The sequence below is a fragment of the Bos taurus genome, chromosome 8, assembly GCF_002263795.3.
Source record: "Bos taurus isolate L1 Dominette 01449 registration number 42190680 breed Hereford chromosome 8, ARS-UCD2.0, whole genome shotgun sequence".
NCBI lineage: Eukaryota > Metazoa > Chordata > Mammalia > Artiodactyla > Bovidae > Bos > Bos taurus.
Genome location: NC_037335.1, coordinates 53391716 through 53414695, shown reverse-complemented (window position 1 = coordinate 53414695; position 22980 = coordinate 53391716). Strand labels below are relative to the sequence as shown.

Here is a 22980-nt window from a genome sequence, read left to right as displayed (position 1 = left end):
ATAAGTTAAATAAACAGGGTGACAATATACAGCCTTGACGTACTCCTTTTCCTATTTGGAACCAGTCTGTTATTCCATGTCCAGTTCTAACTGTTACTTCCTGACCTGCATACAAATTTCTCAAGAGGCAGATCAGGTGGTCTTGTATTCCCATCTCTTTCAGAATTTTCCATAGTTTATTGTGATCCACACAGTCAAAGGCTTTGGCATAGTCAATAAAGCAGAAATAGATAGATTTCTGGAACTCTCTTGCTTTTTCCATGATCCAGCGGATGTTGGCAATTTGACCTCTGGTTCCTCTGCCTTTTCTAAAACAAGCTTGAACATCTGGAAGTTCACAGTTCACATATTGCTGAAGCCTGGCTTTGGAGAATTTTGAGTATTACTTTACTAGCGTGTGAGATGAGTGCAATTGTGCAGTAGTTTGAGCATTATTTGGCATTGCCTTTCTTTGGGATTGGAATGAAAACTGACCTTTTCCAGTCCTGTGGCCACTGCTGAGTTTCCAAATTTGCTGGCATATTGAGTGCAGCACTTTCACAGCATCATCTTTCAGGATTTGGAATAGCTCAACTGGAATTCCATCACCTCCACTAGCTTTGTTCGTAGTGATGCTTTCTAAGGCCCACTTGACTTCACATTCCAGGATGTCTGGCTCTAGCTGAGTGATCACACCATCGTGATTATCTTGGTCGTGAAGATCTTTTTTGTACAGTTCTTCTGTGTATTCTTGTTATCTCTTCTTAATATCTTCTGCTTCTGTTAGGTCCATACCATTTCTGTCCTTTATCGAGCCCATCTTTGCATGAAATGTTCCTTTGGTATCTCTGATTTTCTTGAAGAGATCCCTAGTCTTTCCTATTCTGTTGTTTTCCTCTATTTCTTTGCATTGATCACTGAAGAAGGCTTTCTTATCTCTTCTTGCTATTCTTTGGAACTCTGCATTCAGATGTTTATATCTTTCCTTTTCTCCTTTGCTTTTCGCTTCTCTTCTTTTCACAGCTATTTGTAAGGCCTCCCCAGACAGCCATTTTGCTTTTTTGCATTTCTTTTCCATGGGGATGGTCTTGATCCCTGTCTCCTGTACAATGTCATGAATCTCATCTGATGACTATGATTCAATAATTATATTTGTGAAACCAAAGTTATAGGCAGAAGAAACTGAGGCTTTTTTCTAATCTTAACTTTAAACTAAAACAGTAAATACTGAATCATGGTAATAGTATGAAATATTGACTTAAAAGGAGCAGCTCACTTAATGACAATGATTATTCCTATAGAACAGAACGTGAACGATAATACAAAAGAAAAAAGATCAGGGAGATATTCACCCATTAACTATGTAAGTTAGGTTTTAAGTTAAATTCATTAGCATGAATTTAATAAATTGTTTTATATTACAAACTTGTAGAATATAGGCAGCAATAATGTAACTACTAAATTTTAGTCTTATAATAAATTTAATTTGGAGGAAAAAAGAACATGTTTTAAAATTATTTGCACAAGTGAAGAGAAACAGAAAAGATGTAATAGTTCACAGCAAATTAAATCATAAAAAAGGTATGAACACAAGCTGAGTTTGCATGAGGAATATAAAAAGTCATTCTTTATTTCTCAGAAAAGGAATTAGAGTATTACATTTGCTAATTTTATAACTAATGTATAGAATTACATTATTGTAAAGTATTTCAATCAAAGTAAGTAAAAAGCTGAATTTGCCAAACCTTTCCTCCCAAGGCTGCTGGGAATGAACGATGAATAAAGCAGAACTGAAGCTGAAATGATGCAATGCAAAAAAGTATCAAAAGCAATTAGGAAGATCAGATCCAACTTACTGTTATTATTGGGTTCATAGTTAAGTGCCTTGGGTCAAACAGATTTACCTCATTTCTCTTGGTTGAAGCATTTTACATCAGGAGAATTTACCTTTTTATTCCCTGAAATGTACTGCTAGCCATGTCTATGATGCCTCCAGTTGGCCTTGTCACTGCTCCAACTAAACCTTTCCCAACACCTTTAAAGAAACCAGTTGCTCCTTCTTTCTGAGCTCCTGGAAAGAAAAAAGACAAGAGTTTTTGACAACTGGATTAAGAATGAAAATGGAATTAATTCATGAAATATATATATCACCCAAAAGAATTATTATACTCACCTTTGATTGGTTTTGTAACAATTCCTGTTATGCCACTTACAAAACCCTAGAGGAAAAGCACAAATGAAAATTTACAATAATTTGATGTGATATTTTGAAGAACCAAGTCTGGCTTACAAAAGAAATGCAGAATTCTGCTTTCTAGATGCCACAAGAATTAATATATTTCCTACATATTCTATTTAAACAGAGTATTTTGAAGGCTACTGACATTTTTTTATATATGACAACCCACTGCTCCTCTAACATCCAAATAATATTTGAGTGAATGCAAGTTTTCTATTTCCTTTCTCATAGAATGTGGCTTTAAAAGATATTCCTCAAATGTTCACAACTATGGGAAATTTCTTACAGAAACTAGGCCTTTTCCTCCACGAGTGATGCCTTCCCTAAGACCAGCTGGTTGCTTATTCATGGCTTCTCTTCTCTTCTGTTGGTAGTCTTCATCCATAGTCATAGCTGCCACCCCTTTAGCCATAGCACTGGTGATTTTGGAGGCAGCACCAGCTAGTCCACCTGGCAAAAGTATAACACTTTTAGTAAAAACCAAACATATCCTTACTTTCTAGCATAATGATCCTTGGTGGGCATTCTGTTTCTTACCAACAGCTCCACCAACTAGTGCTTTCAGTCCTAGTGCCATTCCTTCCACAAACTCTTCAGGACCCTGGATGGCTCCCTAAAGGGTCAAAATATAACAACAGTAAATAAAGTTACTGTTACTTTTAAAGGTAAATTTTTAAAAAAATATACAAGGAAGGCAGTAGTGACAAAAAGAATAAAGATGTCCTAGAGAAGTGACATCAGAAGAAAACTTCACATTAACAGAATTCTCAGATATTTCATGACTTTTGAAGTACAAAGGATAAAGTGCTGGAAGTTGATCCAAACTTAGAAAGAAATATGGCTATTCACCAAAGTGTACAAAAGACGCTTACATGGATTATAAGCTACATATGAGAAGGTAACCACAAACTACTCTTGAAAAATTTTCAGAAAAAGAAATAAAAACACTTTAATTCTTAGTATTTCTAATGTTTTAGGTTACAGTGTACAAAATAAATATCAAATGTATTTTATTTTTCATTATCCTCTATGTTTAAAAGTCAAAGTGGGAGAGTTTTGAATGTTTTGACAGGAATTTTTAAGGGACATAGACCAATCATAATTTCTGCCACTGAATATCAAGATTGCTTCGCACACTGTCAGCTTACATGGTTATTTTTACTGTCCCATACCACTGTGCAAAGCAAGACTGCATGTCCATGGGAATCTTGATTCTACTATAGTGTAAACTTTATCCACTTTTAATATTCCAACAGATCACTTAAAATTTGGTATTTCTTAGTAAAGTCTTAAGTTTTGAAGGAAAAGGTAAACATTTCCTCCAAGATTTTGCAAAACCTCTTACCATTGCTTCAAAATAATGTCCTTTTGTTGTTTTCAAAAATCTATTTACACCTACAACTCAAGTTAACGATTGGGGTGCATTATTCTCACTATTTTTAATTGAAGTATAGTTCATTTACAATGTTGTGTTGGTTACCAGTATACACTAAAGTGATTCAGTTATACATATTTGTGTGTGTGTGTATATACTTCTTCATACTCTTCCCATTATGGTTTTTTACAGGATATTGAATATACTTCCCTGTGATATATACATTAGGAACTTGTTGATCATCTGTTTTATATATAGCAACTTCTATCTGCTAATGGAATGAATTATTTATTCAAAAGGATTAGTGTCATGTATTGTACAAGATTATATTACCTGGTAAGGTTCATAAAAAAATGCTTCTACACCTTCAGAAAATTCTCTTATCAAGCCAAAGGGATTTCCCAAAACATCAAGTCCAAGAATGAGTACGTACATCTGTTTAATGGCCTAAAAATGAAATATAAACATTAGTCAAATCAGATAATCAGAGTTAATATTTTTTTCCTTACATTTAGTACACGTATCTAGTTTTTTTTTCAGGCTAACATTCTCACCAGCAATTTCAAACTATCCCATATCACCTTATTCATCACTAGTCTTAGTTTAAAAAAGCAATTTGGTATTAGAATATGAGAAATAATATGACCTATTTACATAGAGTTTTGGAATATTCAAAATACTTTTACAACTATGTGCGACAGTTGTTATTACTGCCACCATTTTATAAACTACAGAAGCACACAGGTCAAACGATGCTGAGTCATATAGACAGTAAAACTGAGATCCAAACCCAGATTTCTTTCTTTTTTTTAAAAAAAAATATTTATTTTAATTGGAGGCTAATTAATTTACAGTACTGTAGTGGTTTTTGCCACACATTGACATGAATCAGCCACAGGTGTACATCTGTCCCCCTGTCCCAAACCCCCCTCCCTCCTCATCCCATCCCCCTGGGTTGTCCCAGTGTACTGGCTTTGACTGCCCTGTTTCATGCATCAAACTTGGACTGGTCATCTATTTCACATATGGCAATACACATGTTTCAATGCTATTCTCTCAAATCATCCCACCCTTGCCTTCTCCCACAGAGTCCAAAAGTCTGTTCTCTGCATCTGTGTCTCTTTTGCTGTCTTGCATAAGGGTCATGCTTACTATCTTTCTAAATTCCATATATACGCATTAATATACTGTATTGGTGTTTTTCTTTCTGACTTACTTCACTCTGTATAATAGGTGCCAGTTTAATCCACCTCATTAGAACTGACTCAAATGCGTTCCTTTTTATAGCTGAGTAATATTCCATTGTGTATATGTACCACAACTTTCTTATCCATTCATCTGCCAATGGACATCTAAGTTGCTTCCATATCCTACCTATTGTAAACAGTGCTGCGATGAACACTGGGGCTCAGTTCTGGTTCTCTTGGTGTGTATTCCCAGCAGTGGGATTGCTGAGACATATGGCAGTTCTATTTCCAGTTTTTTAAGGAATCTCCACACTGTTCTCCATAATGTAAACCCAGATTTCTTAAGTCATGCTCAGTGATCTGTCCACCATACAACAGTTATCCTAATGCTCTGTAAGTTATACCATAAAATATAGGACTCCTTAGAGATGGAGAAAAATCCAATAAATATCTAGCTTGACTAAATAACTTAATTACATTAAAAATATCCTGTGTTCAGTTACTTACTGATAAATAGTTCCCCTTGACCTATTTTTTTTTAAGTAAGTGAAGTGAGTTACTCAGTTAATTACCATTTAAAGATTTATATCTAGTTCACACTGATCCAGGAAGATTTCTGTCAAAGACTAAAAGTAAAGGTAAAATCTGAAATGGTAGTAGGGCTTAATTTCTTTCCACAACCCTGAGGAGAAAAACCAAGTTCTAAAATTTTGAAAATGGCTATTCATTTACTTGCCAAATCTAAATTATGTATTACATATGTGGTTTCACTATTTTATATCAGTCTGTCCCTCTGTAAAATAATCTCAGACAAACCTGCTTTGAATAGTGTCTTATTACTTCAGACTGTAGTTCAGCTGTTGTATGGAACTGATAATTGAGTTCAAAAAATGCTAGCCTAAAAAGAAAACACAACAAAAAACATAAAAATGCATATGGGTCTCACTCATGAACATGAACTGCACTTCTCAATTCTGTCCTACTGTGACCTACACAGAAAATGCTTGATTCACTGAGACAAATAGAAATTGCTCAAGAATGGCCAGGATTCAATTGTTGCAGGTTTTCCCTGATTAGCTGACAGCTGAAGAATCACCCTAAGTTTGTATGTGTGTCCTCTGTCACGTCCAGCTCTTTGCAACTCCATGGACTATGGCCCACCAGACTCCTCTATTTGTGGGATTTTTCTATCAAGAATACTAGCAGGTTGCCATTTCCTCCTCCAGAGGATCTTCCCAACCCAGAGATCAAACCCACATCTCCTCCCTAGGCAGAGGGATTCTTTATCACTGAGCCACATGGGAGCCCTCACCATCATTTTATTTATAACCTGTTCACAGCATATACCTGGATCCACTAGTTGGGAAGTTTTATGCTAAGGCTATAGTCCATGGGGTCACAAAGAGTCGGACATAACTGAGTGACTGACACTTCCTTTCTTTCATGCTAAGGATAGGACAGCAGCAAGATTAGAAATCTCATCCAATTTTTCATGTCTGCAAATCTATGTTTTTTACTTTGACTATTTCCTTTTATCTAGATTTACAGTTACCACTTTGGACTCACTGATTCTTACTACTATTCTTTTTTTTTTTTCTTTAGTTTTTTTCTTGATTCTTACTACTATTCTTAATAACAGTTCTAGGTGCTATCTGCAAAGGTCATTCTCATCTATAGACTCCACTCAGACTCTGAGTCTCTGGTCAGATACTTCAATAGCTTACATTATGACACATTAAAGTATAAATTCTTGACTGTACCATTTAAACAGATTCCTTCATTTCTGCTATCATAGTATTCATTTTCTCCTAGTTACATATGCTTTAAAGAGTCTTGATACCATAGGCCTTAAAGTAGCATCTTTAAAAGCACTACACATCACATCTTTGAGTATATACATCTTCTTAGGGATCCTTGCCTAAGTAAAAAAGGTATTGCATAACACATAAACTTGCACAGCCTCTTTTTTTCTTTTTTCAACCATGCCATATGGTGTATGGAATCTCTGGACCAGGATTCAAACCCTCTCCCCCTACAGTAGGAGCTTGGAGTTTTAACCACTGGACAACCAGGGAAGTCTCTGTCCCTCTGTATTAAGGAAATTTTTTAATAATTACTCTGCTATTTAATAGTTAAGGCAATATATTAAATTATATTTAGCCTTTGATCTGGAATTTACATACTTTTTTACTTACAAAATTTTAAAGTAAATATAAAAATGGGCTTTTTGTCAATTTATAGATTTGAATTATAAACATACTTAAAAACTACATCTTGTACATCTGTGAGAGTGGCACCAATACTCTTCAGCAAAAGATGTAAAGAACGAATTGCCATCAGTCCTTCATGCTGTTCTGAATCTTTCGGTTCTTCACCACCTGAACTCAGTGAAACACTTAAATGCAACTAAAGAAATAAACAGATAAATATTTAAATCACTTTCTTTATAATAACTCTTAAAATTCAATCTCATTCTAAATTTACTATACCATACATAAGATTTCAAATAACCTAGATATTAATTTTGATATAATTAATAAGTGGAATGTTAAAGGAATTTAAAATCTAAACAGCACCTTTAAAAATTTTAAATCCAACAATGTAATGTATGTTATTTAGCTCAATCCAATTCTTTTGGTAAACCTAGGAAAATATTAATCTTTATAAATTTTTAGTAACAGTAACAATCTAGAAGTTGAAGTTGTGGAAAATAACTCAAATATCTCCAAAATTTCTCCAAGTTGAATGTTTCAACTATTAGAATTAAGTTATCATGGTGAAAGAAAGTGAAGTAGCTCAGTCATGTCCAACTCTTTGTGACCCCATGGGCTGTAGCCTACCAGGCTCTTCTGTCCATGGAATTTTCCAGGCAAGAGTACTGGAGTGGGTTGCCATTTCCTTCTCCAGGGGATCTTCCCAAACCATGGATCGAACCTGGGTCTCCCGCATTGCAGGCAGACGCTTTACCATCTGAGCCACCAGGGAAGCATGGTGAAGCCAGTTAAAAACATTTTTATATTATATGCATGTGTGTGTGTGTGTGTGTGTGTGTGTGTGTGTGTGTGTATACATATATATAGAAGTCACTCAGTTGTGTTTGACAATGTGATCCCATGGACTGTAGCCCACCAGGCTCCTCTTTCCATGGGATTTCTCCGGGCAAGAATACTGGAGTGGATTACCATTCCCTTCTCCAGAGGATCTTCTGGTCCAGGGATCAAACCTCGGTTTCCTGCATTGCAGGCAGATTCTTTAGTCTTTCAGCTACAGAGAAGATCAGCATGGTGTACACAGTTATACAGCAATTTTCTTCAGATATTATGCAACTCATAGAAATTTTATGTTAAGAACTTACTTTTAGTTCTGTTCAATCTTCAGTTTTTAAATCAAGGTTATTTTATAAAATTATTTGAAACTTTAATATCATATATAAAAGTTTGAAAATTATCAGTCAACACTTTAATAGATAGTAAATGAACATAATGTTAGGTCAAATGTAAACATATAAACAAATACTATAGGTGGCTTTCACATATAAAAGAGTATAAAAATAAATAAAAATTAGAAGTATCATTCCTTTCTAACTTATATTTGAATGGTGAAGTTGCAGAATTTATATACTATCAAAGAACAGAACTGAAATGCTATATTCCCCAAAACTGATCAAATCAATTTGCTATTAACTAGATTACCAAGGATAATAAAAATGACTTTTATTTTCCCCCTACCTTGATAGGAGATATATGAAAGTATTCATAGAGACTGACTTGTGATGAATCTACTAATGAGACTATTTTATATTCTTCTTGGAAAGCTTCTATGTCTTTATGAAAAAGCTCAACCTATAAAGGGACATAAAATATTAAAAACTTAAGGAATATATCTGTGTAAGTATTAAGCCAATACATTTGCAATGGAAAAAACAAAAATGAGATTATGATAACAATTTTGTTCACAATACTATAAAAAGAATAAAATACTCAAATTTAGCAAAAAGAAGTATAAAACGTATACTCAAATGATAAAAACTCTCTTGAAAGAAAATGAAGATCTACATAAATGGAAAACATCCCATGTTCAAGGGTTGGAAGACTTAATACTGTTAAGATGGCACCTCTTCCAAGTTGATCTGTACATCCAATGTAATCACTATCAGAACCCTACATGACTTCTCTGAAGAAGGCAAGCTGATTCTACAATTCATATGGAACTGCAAAGGGATCCAAAATAGCCAAAACAATCTTGAAAAAGAACTAAATACCAATATTCATACTTCTCAATTTCATAATTTACTGACATCAGACTCTTAATTATACCATATACAAAAATTAACTCAATATGAATGAAACACCTAATTTTAAGAACTTAAAGTTTAAAATGCTTAGAACACAGGGCTAAATCTTTTAACTTTGGATTTGGCAAAGGAGTCTTAGAAATGACACCAAATACATGAGCAACAAAAGAAAAAATATTTTGGACTTCAGTAACATCAAAAGCTTCTGTGCTTCAAAAGACAAATAGAAAGTGAAACACAACATAAAGAATTAGAGAAGATATTTGCAAATCATATATCAGACATGGATGGGGCTTGCATTCAAAATACATAAAGAACTTTTACAATTCAATTAAAAAACAAACCCATTAAATAACAGGCAAAAAATTTGAGCAGACATTTCTCCATAGCAGATATGCAAGCAGTCAATTAACAAATTACCAAATCAAAAGTATCCAACATAATTACTCATTAGATAAATGCAAATCAAAACCACAGTGATATATACTACTTCACACCTACTAGGACAGCTTGAATTAAAAGGACAGACAATTACAAGTATTAGTGAGATCTGATGAAATCAGAATCTTCATATATTCTGCTGAAGAGTATAAAATGATGCAGTAACTATGGACAACTGTCTAGAAGTCTTGAAATTATTAAACAGAGCTACCAACTTCCTAGCAATTTCACTCCTAGGTAAATACCCAAGAGAACTGAAAACATATGTCCACATAAAAACTTGTACAAAAATACTCACAGCACCATTATTCATAATAGCCAAATTGTACAAACAACCCTAATGTCTACTAACTGATGAATGGATAAACAAAATGTGGTGTATCTATACAGCCGAATATTACTTGGCCATAAAAAGGAATCTGATACATGCTACAACATGGATGAACCTCAAAAGCATTATGCTAAATCAAAGGAAATACATCAAAGGACACTATATAGTGTATGATTCCATTTATACTAAATATCTATAATAAGAAAATCCATAGAAAGTACATTAGTGTTTGCATAAGGCTAAGGCAGTTTTCTTTCAGGGGTGAAGAAAATGTTCTAGAATCAGTGGTGATGGTTGCATAATTCTGAATATACTAAAAACTACTAAACTACACAATTTAATTGGGTAAAATGTATAGTATGTGAACTATAGCTCAATGAACTGTTATTAAAAGGAAAAAAGGTATAATTTCCTTGTCTTTATCTGTGTACAACTGACCCTTGAACAACAGAGATTTGAAGTACAAGGATCTACTTATACATGTTCCCTTCCCCCCACCCCATGCTAAATACTACGGTACTATACAATCCTCAGTTGTGTGACTCCTTGGATGCAGACCCTTGGATACGGAGGAACTAGGTGTGCACAGGGCCAAATATACATTATACACAGATTTTCAACTGAGAACAGGGTTGGTGCCCATCACCCCCACATTGTTCAAAGGTAAACTGTAGTTTGTTTTATCTTCAAAATTCTTTCTAAAAGAACAGCTGAAAAATAAAACATCTCTTATCCACCTAACAATTGTAATTTTATCATCTATCAGTTACAAAGAACATATTATATTTATTTTCCTTATCTCTTTTCTCATCAAATATCCTGATCATATCCAAATTTCTAAATTATCAATCAACACAAAAGTAACACAGGAAAATAAAATAGGAAGAAATAAGTGATGTAAACATGACTGATTATCCTCTTCCTCTTTTACTGGTTTAAAACTTTTCCTCTTATTTGTTACCTTATCTTCAGAAGGTTAGCTGTCTTGCTTCCACCTTCTATCATTTGAGTATGTGATTTCCACCAACGTAGAACCATGGTAGCAGAATAAAATTTTTTTAATTTTTAAAAACATGTTAATACATTTAAGAATGTACAATGTTATCATTGTTTTCTAAAGTCCCCCTCTTTCCCTAAATCAATGCTACTATTTTAAGTCTCACCTCTGTTTTTTCAGTGACTTCAGCTGGTGTCATAAGTTCTGATACAGCATAGACAAATCCAAGATCTAACCTGAGATCCATTTCTTGGATCAACACTTTGAAATACCTATAAATAGCAAGGTAAAACATTTTAAGGTAAAACAAGGTAAAACATTTAAAAATTATCGATTAACTGAATTAACAAAATTATAAAAGAAAAAATATAAGACATATATTAAAACATTGACACTTAAGACTTTCTAGGTGAATGAATTAAAAACATAATGGCAACACTGTTCATAATAGAAACAAACTCAAAATGTGACAATGCCTACAAAGAAAAAATTGATAAGTAAACTGGCACAAAGTAACACAAGGAAATATGACATACAAGTGATAATAAATAAACTCTAGCTATATACAACAAAATAAATTAATTTTAGTAAAAATTTGAATAGAAAAAGCAAGCCCAAGGCATATATTTACAGTTCGAAAAAAATTTAATTAGCACAACTTTTGGCAAAGTAAGAAGCATAATGTTTAGCTACACATAAATAATAAACCAGTATTTTTAAAAGGGAATAAAAACAGTATTTATCTTGGTGATAGGGTGGAGGAAACAAGAAATATGGGAGTGATACGTAGATGGATGCTTCTGTCACTGTTCTGTTTTTTGAAATGGGTGGTGACTGAATTTGAATATACTATTTTCTTTCTTGTTTATAAAACAGTATGCAGTAATGATAGACAACAGAGAAAACAAATAAAAAAGAAAGTAATAAAATACACATAATTCAGAAATGACTATTATTAATATCTATGTATAATTCATTTGAAGCCTTCTGACTTCTCAAGATTATGAAATAATTGATTTTTTCTGTGACCTTTCTAATTTAACATTTTACTCTTAAATCTTTGACTCATCTAAAATTTATTTAAGAGTACAATTAGCTCACATATTTAAACAAAACACTGTGCTTTAAATGTACACAAAATAAACATATTAAGACACTTACTTAATACGTGATATCTGCGAATGTCCTGCAGATCTCATGACAATACTGACATCAGTAAAGGGTTTCGGTGCTGTAAAGGTTAACAAATATGATTAATCTAATGATGCTTTAAACAAAAGATAAGCATTTTCTTGTAATTTAATACACACCACAATGGACACTTAAATTATGTATTAAATCATAAGTATGAATTAAAATTACTGATATTTGTAAGATCTACCACAGTCTTAATTTCAGACTGCAGGATTGTTTTTTTTAATTATCTGTATTCACTTTTAGGTTAACTGAACCTTTTTTTTTTTTTTTTTTTTAAACTTTACAATATTGTATTAGTTTTGCCAAATATCGAAATGAATCCGCCACAGGTATACCTGTGTTCCCCATCCTGAACCCTCCTCCCTCCTCCCTCCCCATACCCTCCCTCTGGGTCGTCCCAGTGCACCAGCCCCAAGCATCCAGTATCATGCATCGAACCTGGACTGGCGACTCGTTTCATACATGATATTATACATGTTTCAATGCCATTCTCCCAAATCTCCCCACCCTCTCCCTCTCCCACAGAGTCCATAAGACTGATCTATACATCAGTGTCTCTTTTGCTGTCTCGTACACAGGGTTATTGTTACCATGTTTCTAAATTCCATATATATGCGTTAGTATACTGCATTGGTGTTTTTCTTTCTGGCTTACTTCACTCTGTATAATAGGTTCCAGTTTCATCCATCTCATTAGAACTGATTCAAATGTATTCTTTTTAATGGCGGAGTAATACTCCATTGTGTATATGTACCACAGCTTTCTTATCCATTCGTCTGCTGATGGGCATCTAGGTTGCTTCCATGTCCTGGCTATTATAAAGAGTGCTGCGATGAACACTGGGGTACACGTGTCTCTTTCCCTTCTGGTTTCCTCAGTGTGTATGCCCAGCAGTGGGATTGCTGGATCATAAGGCAGTTCTATTTCCAGTTTTTTAAGGAATCTCCACACTGTTCTCCATAGTGGCTGTACTAGTTTGCATTCCCACCAACAGTGTAAGAGAGTTCCCTTTTCTCCACACCCTCTCCAGCATTTATTGCTTGTAGACTTTTGGATCGCAGCCATTCTGACTGGCGTGAAATGGTACCTCATAGTGGTTTTGATTTGCATTTCTCTGATAATGAGTGATGTTGAGCATCTTTTCATGTGTTTGTTAGCCATCTGTATGTCTTCTTTGGAGAAATGTCTATTTAGTTCTTTGGCCCATTTTTTGATTGGGTCATTTATTTTTCTGGAGTTGAGCTGTAGGAGTTGCTTGTATATTTTTGAGATTTTAACTGAACCTTTAAATCAGTGATTTTAAACCAGAAGTATACATTAGAATCATCAGGACAACTTTGTGAAAATAGACTTCACAGTCTTATTCCTTTATTTAAAGGTTCTAGTGGCTTTTAAATTAGGAATTTACAAACTTGTAATCTTTTAAAGAAATTAATGTCTCTAAAAATTATATATACATTTCTAATCAATCTTTTCTTCAGTATTCACTCAGTTTTATTGAAATTAGTTGAGTACTTCCTGGTCTTTTTTCAAGCCATTGAATTTTCCAATGATCCTATAGAAACTAAACTTGAGAAGGGTTTCACTTCATACTTTTATAGTAAAATAAATCAAATAGCTAATACAACCATTTTTATGGCAATCTAAAAATAGAAACAAACCTGAATCCAAGGTGACGGACTTGGGCGGTTTAATGGGATAAAACACGAATGGAAATATAGCACCATGTATTTGGTTTTGGATCTAAGAAACAAAAAGGTCAGTATATTAGTATGTTAATTATAGAATCTGACTAGAATAACAAAATTTAAGAAGTAGAAGGCATCAAACACTCTAGTCCAACAAACTACAGACAAAACAGACTGTGGGAATACATTTATTGTATTTCCATATTTCTTTAGAATATGATTTGAATATCTTTTCAAACTTACCTGTATTCTATAAATTTGAATTCTAAACGATGACTGATGTGCAGATGTGCTATATTCTACTTTTAATGCTGGAAGATAATTTCTTCTTATAGCTATTACATGTGGCTGCAGAATTTTCATGTTAGAAGCACCAGGTGTGAAGCGAACCTGAAAAATATGCCCACCGCCCCCAACAAAAAAAACCCCACAGAATTTCTCTTTATTAATTGACTAAAGTTAGAAATCTGTACCAAAAAACTTTTATGATAATATTAATTTAAATAGTAGGCTAAATATTTGATAAGATTTGGATTGAGATCTTTATATCCCATACACATGCAACTCACAAATATTCATATAATATTCACAAAATATTCATATACCCCTGGTAACTTGATTTTATCACTTTTTATATAATTTTTTTTACTTTATTTTTTTAACTTTTACTTCACTAAAATTCATCAAAAAATAAAGCAATATAAGAAAAATAACTTTAAAAATAAAGCAAAACAACTTAGATCATCAGCACTTAAAAAAGTCTGAATCTTAAGACAGAGAACTATTCCTTTAAAATATTCTATATAAAGTACGTATAAGATTCATTGTTTTGTAAGCAAACTTGTCTTTCCTTAAAAACGAACTCATGGTTCATCTAATTACAACAGATAGAAATTAAAACTTCATATCAGTACTTAAAAATATTACCAGAATGTTGGTGTCCAACTCAATAACCTTATCTTCTGACGGTGAAGATTCAACATATTCCTTAAATTCCTTCTCTAACTTCTCAGTGTGCTTTACACTCATTGGCTTCCATCTTGCCTTCTTCCTGGGCTTTGTCTCCCAAACCACATCAGAACTTATATATGAAAGCAAAAATCATGGTACTAATTTATAAACAGTTTCGTTTTAACTGGTTTATTACATGAATTACAAAACCGTCAGTGAATTTTTGCATATCTCTAGTTGTAAGCAAGCACATTTTAAGTTTAAAAACATGAATTCATTCAACCAATACTTATTAAACTCTTATTCAGGCACTATACTAGGTGGCAGCAATATTATTAGGGAAAGTTTCTGCCATTTTGGAACCTTCTTTTACCTGAGGAGAGACAGACTGACACTAAACAGTAAATTAGCATATTTCAATATATTAGGAGGTAAACATGGCTTTTGAAAGAAGAAAAAGCAGATAGGTTAAGGAGGATCTAGAGTACTGGGATATGCAAAGTGGTGGGGGTTGCAGTATCAAAACAGAATGGTCATTGGAGGTGTCATTAAGAAGGTGAGATTTCAACAGCCTGAAAGAAGATGGGGTAGTTATCCAGCGGACATTTCAGGTAGAGAGACAAGCTAGAGCAAAGACTACAAAGCAGAGCATGCCATAGCACAGGAAAAGCAAGGGGGCTTGGCATGCTTGGAATACATTAAGAGTAGCAGATGAAGTAAGATAGATAATGAGAGGCAAAACAATGTAAAGCCTTGAGGATATGGTAAAGACTGAGTTTTATTCTGAGATGAGAACCCATTGAATGATTATGAGAAGATAATCAGCAATATGATCTGACTTAAGGTTTAAGAATAAACTGTGTGATGGGATGGGAAGCAAGGGAAAAAAAATAAAGGATGAAGACTAGGACAGGAAAACTTGTTAGGAATGTAATACAGTAAGCTAGGAGAAAAATGGTGATGGTTCTGCCTAGGGTGGTAAGACTGAAGCATTACAAAGTGGTCAGATTCTATGTGTGTTCTGAAGCAAGATCCAAAACAATATTTTCAGATAGATTAGAGGGGGTAAGGGCAAATAAATTAGGGGGTAAGATAAAGAAATCAAAGATGATTCCAAAGATTTTGATATGAGCAACTAGAAGAATGTAGATGTCATTACCTCCAGTGGGAAAGAAGGTTTTGATAGAATGAGGAAGGAGTTTGGTTTTACCTACTATAAAGCTTAAGAAGTCTCTTAGATATCTAAGTAGAGATTTTATGTAAGCAGCTGGACAGACAAGTCTGTCCAGAACTCAGAACAAAAATCTAGCCGAAGACACACTTCAAGAAGTTTTCTGCATATATATGGTATTTGAAATCATAAAACTGAAACAGAGAAGAGAAGCGGACTCAGGTCTGAGAGCCTCAAGATACCCAATATTAAGCAGTTGAGAAAATGACAAGGCACCAAGAAGTGTGACTAAGAATGCTGGAACAGAAAGAAAAACCAAGGCGGTGAGCTATCCTGGAAGTAAAGTCAAAGAAACTGGGTCAAGGAGGGATCTGTGTAGAATGTTAGAATGTTATAAACTTAAGCAACGTGAAGACTGGTAATTGTACAATGCACCTGGCAAAACATAGGTCTCTGGTGCTCTTATCAAGACCAGCTTTATGGTACACTGAAAGCAAAAGCATGTTCAGAACTGTTAAGAAAAAATGGGTAAAAAAAAGAACTGGAGAGAGTGAAAATATTTTTCTAAATAGATAACACTTCTAATGAGTTCAGCTATAAAGTAAAGCAAAGAAATGTACAGTAGGTAGCAGAGAAAGTAGGTTGAAGAGAATTTTTTTAGTTGAAAGATATTAAACTTATTTGGACAATTCAGTAGGGAGCCAAAAATTATTGAAGTAGGACAGAAAAAGAAGAGGATTGCTGGGTCAGTGTTTCCAGAGGCAAGAGTGAATGAGATATAGTGCAAAAGAAGAAAAATATGTTTAAATAGGAGCACATACAATATATCTATGATAAGTGGGAAGCGTGTTGCTGCAATATATAGGTAAAAAATACTGGTGCATAGGAAGCTCCTCCAACAGGAGGAGGTCTTTGGAAGTTCCTTTTTGACTACATCAGTTTACTTGGTGAAACAAGACTCAAGGCACTGAGCTGAGAGAGAATGGGATTTAAAAAGAGCCAAAATGTGAAATGGGCTTCCCTTGTGGCTCAGCTGGTAAAGAATCCCCTGCAATGCAGGAGACCTGGGTTAGAACCCTAGGTTGGGAAGATCCCCTGAAGAAGGGAAAAGCTACCAACTCCATTATTCTGGCCTGGAGAATTCCATGAACTGTATAGTCCATGGGATCACAAAGAGTCTGGCTCAGTGATAAAGAATCTGCTTGCCAATGCTGGAGACTTTAAGATGTGGGTTCAATCCCTGGGTTGGGAAGATCCCTGGGGAGGAAATGGCAACCCACTGCAGTATTCTTGCCTGGAAAATTCCATGGATAGAGGAACCTGGCAAGCTACAGTCCATGGGGTCTCAAGGAGTCTGACAGGACACATGCATGCAAAGTGTGAAATAGTAATAGAGGAGAGAGAGTGAATGGAACAAATCTTATTTACTAAAAAACCACTGAAAGACTTAAAGACAAATTTAAAAATCTATCCACATTCTAGGGACTTCCCTGGTGGTCCAGTAGTTAAGACTCCATGCTTTCACTGTAGGGGATGCAGGTTTGATCTTTGGTCAGGTAATTAAGATCCTGCATGCCATGCCACATAGCAAACACACACAAAGGTGGGAAAAGAGGCTCCTGAACAGCTTCCAGTTTCCACACCTCAAAAAAAAAAATCTATCCACATTCTAAAATCACTTCACTCATTCTGTTTAAGTATGTAAATTATTTAATTTTATTAATTCTAAAATTTCTTGTTCTCTTTCTTCTAAAATTTATGTTTTCTTAATAAACAGAAAGATAGAAACCATGTACTAATTCCCTTTGCATTCACATCATTTAGCATAGGAGACAGCACGTTAGGTTTCACAGGCTTAAAATCTGTTGTCTATTTGAACTTTCTATTTCAGTAATAAAATATTTTTTGAGAACAATAAAAATTTCTAAGAAAATAGTTTTAACATGCTTATTTATTGATTTGGCTGCACTGCTTGGCACACAGATTCTTAGTTCTCTGACTAGGGATCGAATCTGTGCCCCTCCAATGGAAGCGCTGAATACTAACCACTAGACTGGAATTTCCTTTAATATGCCTTTTTAAATGGCATAGTTACCATTCAAGAAGTTAGGGACATTTCTAGACAAATTTACATAGAAAAACGAATTCAAATCTGTATCATAAACCTTTAATTTATATGTCTGAGAGTTTAATTCAAGGGATTGAAACATTATCCTTGTTATGCAAACTGGAATCTAGCAACAGTCTCAAATTAGGCAGTACTATAAAAATACTAATTTCAAGTAGTTACGAACAGAAACATTAAGTGCATAAAGGAAAGAAGAGAGTTTTACTGGTGATGACTTATATGGGAAATGGTAAATACAATATTACCTTATTAGATCTTAAAGTGCCAAGATCAAAGTAGAAAGTGATTAGAAAGTAAGATGTACAGGGTGGGGAATACAGTCAATAATAATGAATAATTTTTGTATGGTCACAGACGGTAATTAGACTTATTGTGATCACTGTAATAAACAGAAATACTGAGTCACTATGTTATGTAACAGGAACTAACACAGTGTAGCAAATCAAACACGCTTCAAAATAAACTCATAGAAACAGGTGGTAATGAACAATTAAACATTTCCTTGTGACATGTTAAAGAAAGAAAATATACTTTTAATAAGTTGAATGATTCTAATTTTCAGAGAGTTGGGAAAATAACATGATGAGAGATGTATAAATCTGATTTTTGGTATATCTTTATCTTGAAAGGCAAAAAAAGTATCAAGGCACTTTTAAATTAGCATTACCTTTGATTAGTATCACTGAATGGTCAAAACAAAATTTAATTCATTTTAGACTTTACAATCACAATTCTTAATGATTAAGAACTTACACTTAAATGTATCCAAATTCTAATACATCTCACCTTGTAATGCCAATATAGGCTACTTCTTGCTTTGTATAATTGTTGACAAGAGAAATCCCAACATCTTGTAACGCCAACACAATTTCTTGCTCTGCTAACTCTGCTTTCTCACTTTCATATGTCACTTTAAATACTCTTGGATCTTCAGTGAATAAAATTATGCGTTGTAAGCCTTCAAAAAATGAAACTAAATAAATGGTCGTTTTCCCCAAATTTATAGGTGTCATCATATCCTGAAATAAAATCATCAAAAAAATAAGAAAATTAGGGTTTGGTCCCAACCAACATGAAATCTACATTCCACACTTGAAAAATGAGAATAGTAATGGTAGCTCCTTCATAGGAATAAAATAAATTAACAATTGTGTAACATTTTGAAATTTACATAATTCAAATTAGTTAATGAAATTTTTTGCCATAATCATTATGAAGTCAGGAAGACAGGTAAACTTTTAATATCATAGTAAAATCTAATTAGTCTTCCTTTGTAGGCTAATTAGTAACACAATTTATCTTCTCTGCCTTATTACAAAACTAATCAATGTGTTATGCATTAAAAGTTATTTAGTCAGAAACTTCTATTCCTTTTCAGAGGTGAACTAAATAAGATAAAAGAATATTTGACATGCCAGTTGCATGCTCTACAAAGCACAAATACTACAGGGTTAATACTACAGAAAGACTTTCTATATAAGCATTGTGCTGATATCAGGGTCTTGAGTTTAAAATAATTAACTTCTAATAGTTAACTGTCAGCCATTAATTCCTAGTTAATGAACATTCTGATTAAACAAGGTATTATAATATACAGTACACATTCATGTTATAATCCACTAAAATTAAAAGTAAGTTACTATAGTCATGTTACTTAAAACACTCTCTAAAATACAATACACAATACTAAAACTACATTAAGATGTAAATAAGCTAATTTCCAAGTAATTCTGAAATATTTCTAATATGTTATAGTGGATTACAAGTTTATCTTTGCAAACTTCAACTATCATTGTGATATAAGTATGCAAAAGTACTTATTGAAGCTGAGGCACCAATACTTTGGCCACCTGATGCAAAGAGCTGACTCATTTGAAAAGACGCTGATGCCAGGAAAGACTGAAGGCAGGAGAAGAAGAGGACAACAGAGGATGAGATGGTTGGATGGCATCACTAACTCAATGGACATGAGTTTGAGCAAGCTCAGGGAGTTGGAAATGGACAGGGAAGCCTGGCGTGCTGTAATCCATGGGGTCACAAAGAGTCGGACACGATTGAGCAACTGAACTGCACTGAACTGATGCAAAGGTACTAATCGACATGTTAAATAGCTTATTATTTTTAATATTAAAATGAATTATTTAAAAAAAAATAAATCTAATAATCATGAATTTAAAAAATAAAGTTAGGCCAATCATGGGCAACTCTCTCAAATACATTTAAACAACACTGGACTTCACAAGAGCAACACTGGAAAGACAATGGAAAAGTACAATCAATATTCTAAAAGAAAATAACTCGGAACTCAGAATTCCTTACTCAGCAAAAGTATTCCTCAGTGAAGAAAAGTACAAGAAATAAAGATGCTTGAAAACAAATGAAAACTACTAAATATCACCATCAACAGAAATTCACTCGAGCAAATTCTACAGGAGGAATTAAATACCAGCAAGAGTAAAGTGATCCAAGATGAATGTATGAGGAAAGGAATGTTATACAAATAAAATGTGAGAGAAAACATTTTACAAAATTCAATATTCAGGAATAATAAAAAATTTTGGCAAACAAAGACTACACGAGAAGTTCTTTAACCTCTTATCAAACTTCCCAAACACATACCAAACTTCAGCAAAGATCACACTTAAAGGTATATGTTGATGTCATATAACATGAGACCAGAAATAAGGCAAAAATATATATAAACATCAGTTTTATTAAACAGGACAGAGAGATGCAAGCCAATCCAGTAAGGCAAAAAGAAATTAAAGATGAAAGGACTGAAAAGGAGAAAACAAAACTCTCATTATTTTTAAGTGTCATGATTGTACATGTGGAAAAATAAAAAACAATATTAATAAGAGAATTCAGTGAATTTTCTGGATTAAAAAAAAAATCAATACACAAAATGCCATTATACTCCCATATGCTAACAAGCTTAATTTTAAAAAGATATCATGGGTTTCTGTTCTGGCAACTGATGACTAGGTGGTCTGAGACAAACCCTCTTGCTAACAGCAAAAAGTTGGAAAACATCTAAAAAGGAAAAATATGTGTCTGAAAAGACAGAAAAGCTTCTAAGATAACATGAGTTAATGGCACCAAGATCTGAGAGAGAAAGAAAGCCAATAAAAGTGAACTTTGTGGGACTTCCCTGGTGGTCCAATGGCTAAGACTCTGTGTTCCCAATGCAGGGAGCTCAGGTTGGATCCAGGGTCTGGGAACTAGATCCCACATGCGGAACTAAGAGTTCACAGGCCATAACTAAAGATCCCTCATGCCACAACTAAAACTCAGTGTAGTCAAATAAATAAATAAAACCAAGAAACAAAACAAAAAAAACTAACAGAAAAGACAAAGTGGTCTTTGTATCCAGAGTTCACAACTGTCAGTTCAAAAAGTAGAAGCAAATACTGAGAAGTTAGGGAACATCATTCAGAGTCTCAAATTATCTTTAAAATTTTTCATATACTGTGTTCAGCACAGAGTCAAAAATAAACATGCAAACAGAATGGATTTTAGTGAAAACCAAGAAAAGAGAAAAATTTTAAATATCCAGAAGAAATCTAGGTATTGGAATTGTCAGTCTTTAAAGTAGTTATGATCAGAACATTCAAGAAATTATGTAACAAGATAGAGAATATGGGAACAAAAACTTTTATAATAGAAACCTTAGAACTGATATTTCAATAACTAAAATTAAGAACTCAATAGATGATTTTAAGAGATTAGACACAGTAAAAGAAGTACAGTGAAAAACAAGTCAGAAGGAAATATTCATACTGAAGGAAGGAGAGAAAAGGATTAAACAACACATAAAAGTCGTAAGAGACATCATAGAACATGTGTCTTAGAACAACACGTAAAAGTCGTAAGAGACATGATGAAAAGTCTAACATTTATGCAATGGTGAATTCCTAAGAGGAAGAGGAAAGAGGTGCCGAAACTGAAATTTGATATCTGGCAGAAATACTTCACTAAAAACAGAGCAAAATAAAGACATTTTCAGACAAATGAAACTAATCAGCTATTCACTCTGATAAGTGGAATACTGCCTGCCATATTAGTAAACAAAGGATGTCACAGTCAACAATTACAGTCGCAGTCTAGGATGAGCTGGTGAGCCCCGAGGGAACTCAGAATATAAAAACACAGGATACTAGTCCCAGATAGCTGAGGTGAATATCAGAAGAATGAGTTCAGTGAGCCCAGACTCTTGTACCTTCCCATACACAGAAAAGTGCTCAATGCCTTAACTTGACCTATCTGCTTTTCTTAAATTAACAATAATCTTTTGATGTTCAGACGACCTGTCCTTTGTTGCAATACTCCTATATATCCTGGCTCCCTCAACACCGCCTTGCCACTTCAGAGTAATTCTCTCAGAGATACTTTAGATGCTGCCTCCTGGGATTGAAGTCCTAAAAATTCCTGCCGAATAGAACATAACTCTCAACACTTTTAGGTTTTGAATAATATTTTAGTCAACAACTCTTGCCTGGAAAATCCCATGGACAGAGGAGCCTGGCAGGCTACAGTCCACAGGGTCTCAGAAGAGTCAGACACAACTTAGTGACTAAACAACAACAATAATCCTCCCAGTTAGGCAGTTGCAAACTGTGGCCTATGATAGTTTTATAAGTCTCAATATTTAAGCCCAAAAAGATACTGTGGTGGGCACTGCAACATTATACACTAATAAGAATCAACTTAACAAAAGACAACAATTCTAAATTTATATCTACCTAATTACATAGTTGCAAGGAGATCCAACCAGTCCATCCTAAAGGAAATCAGTCCTAAATGTTCATTGGAAAGGCTGATGTTGAAGCTGAAACTCCAATACTTTGGCCACCTAATGCAAAGAGCTGACTCATTTGAAAAGCCCCTGATGCTGGGAAAGACTGAAGGCAGGAGGAGAAGGGGATGACAGAGGATGAGATGGTTGGATGGCATCACAGACTCAACGGATATGAGTTTGAGTAAACTTTGTAAGTTGGTGATG

The 22980-nt window shown here is 34.0% G+C and overlaps 1 protein-coding gene across 2 annotated transcripts in view; it reads right to left on the bottom strand.

The window, feature by feature from the left end:
- VPS13A (vacuolar protein sorting 13 homolog A) overlaps positions 1-22980 on the bottom strand; it is a 276405-nt gene that overhangs the window by 40986 nt on the left and 212439 nt on the right. For both annotated transcript variants that reach the window (XM_024996187.2, XM_059889554.1), the window contains exons 54-67: positions 18765-18997; positions 14656-14809; positions 13972-14118; positions 13702-13783; positions 12005-12074; positions 11010-11115; positions 8509-8622; positions 7041-7186; positions 5597-5678; positions 3927-4040; positions 2756-2831; positions 2505-2668; positions 2153-2198; positions 1927-2050 (exon numbers count right to left, since the gene is read on the bottom strand). In XM_024996187.2, the coding sequence (XP_024851955.1) occupies positions 1927-2050; positions 2153-2198; positions 2505-2668; positions 2756-2831; positions 3927-4040; positions 5597-5678; positions 7041-7186; positions 8509-8622; positions 11010-11115; positions 12005-12074; positions 13702-13783; positions 13972-14118; positions 14656-14809; positions 18765-18997 (1658 nt within the window). The remainder of the gene's footprint in view (positions 1-1926; positions 2051-2152; positions 2199-2504; positions 2669-2755; positions 2832-3926; positions 4041-5596; positions 5679-7040; positions 7187-8508; positions 8623-11009; positions 11116-12004; positions 12075-13701; positions 13784-13971; positions 14119-14655; positions 14810-18764; positions 18998-22980) is intronic.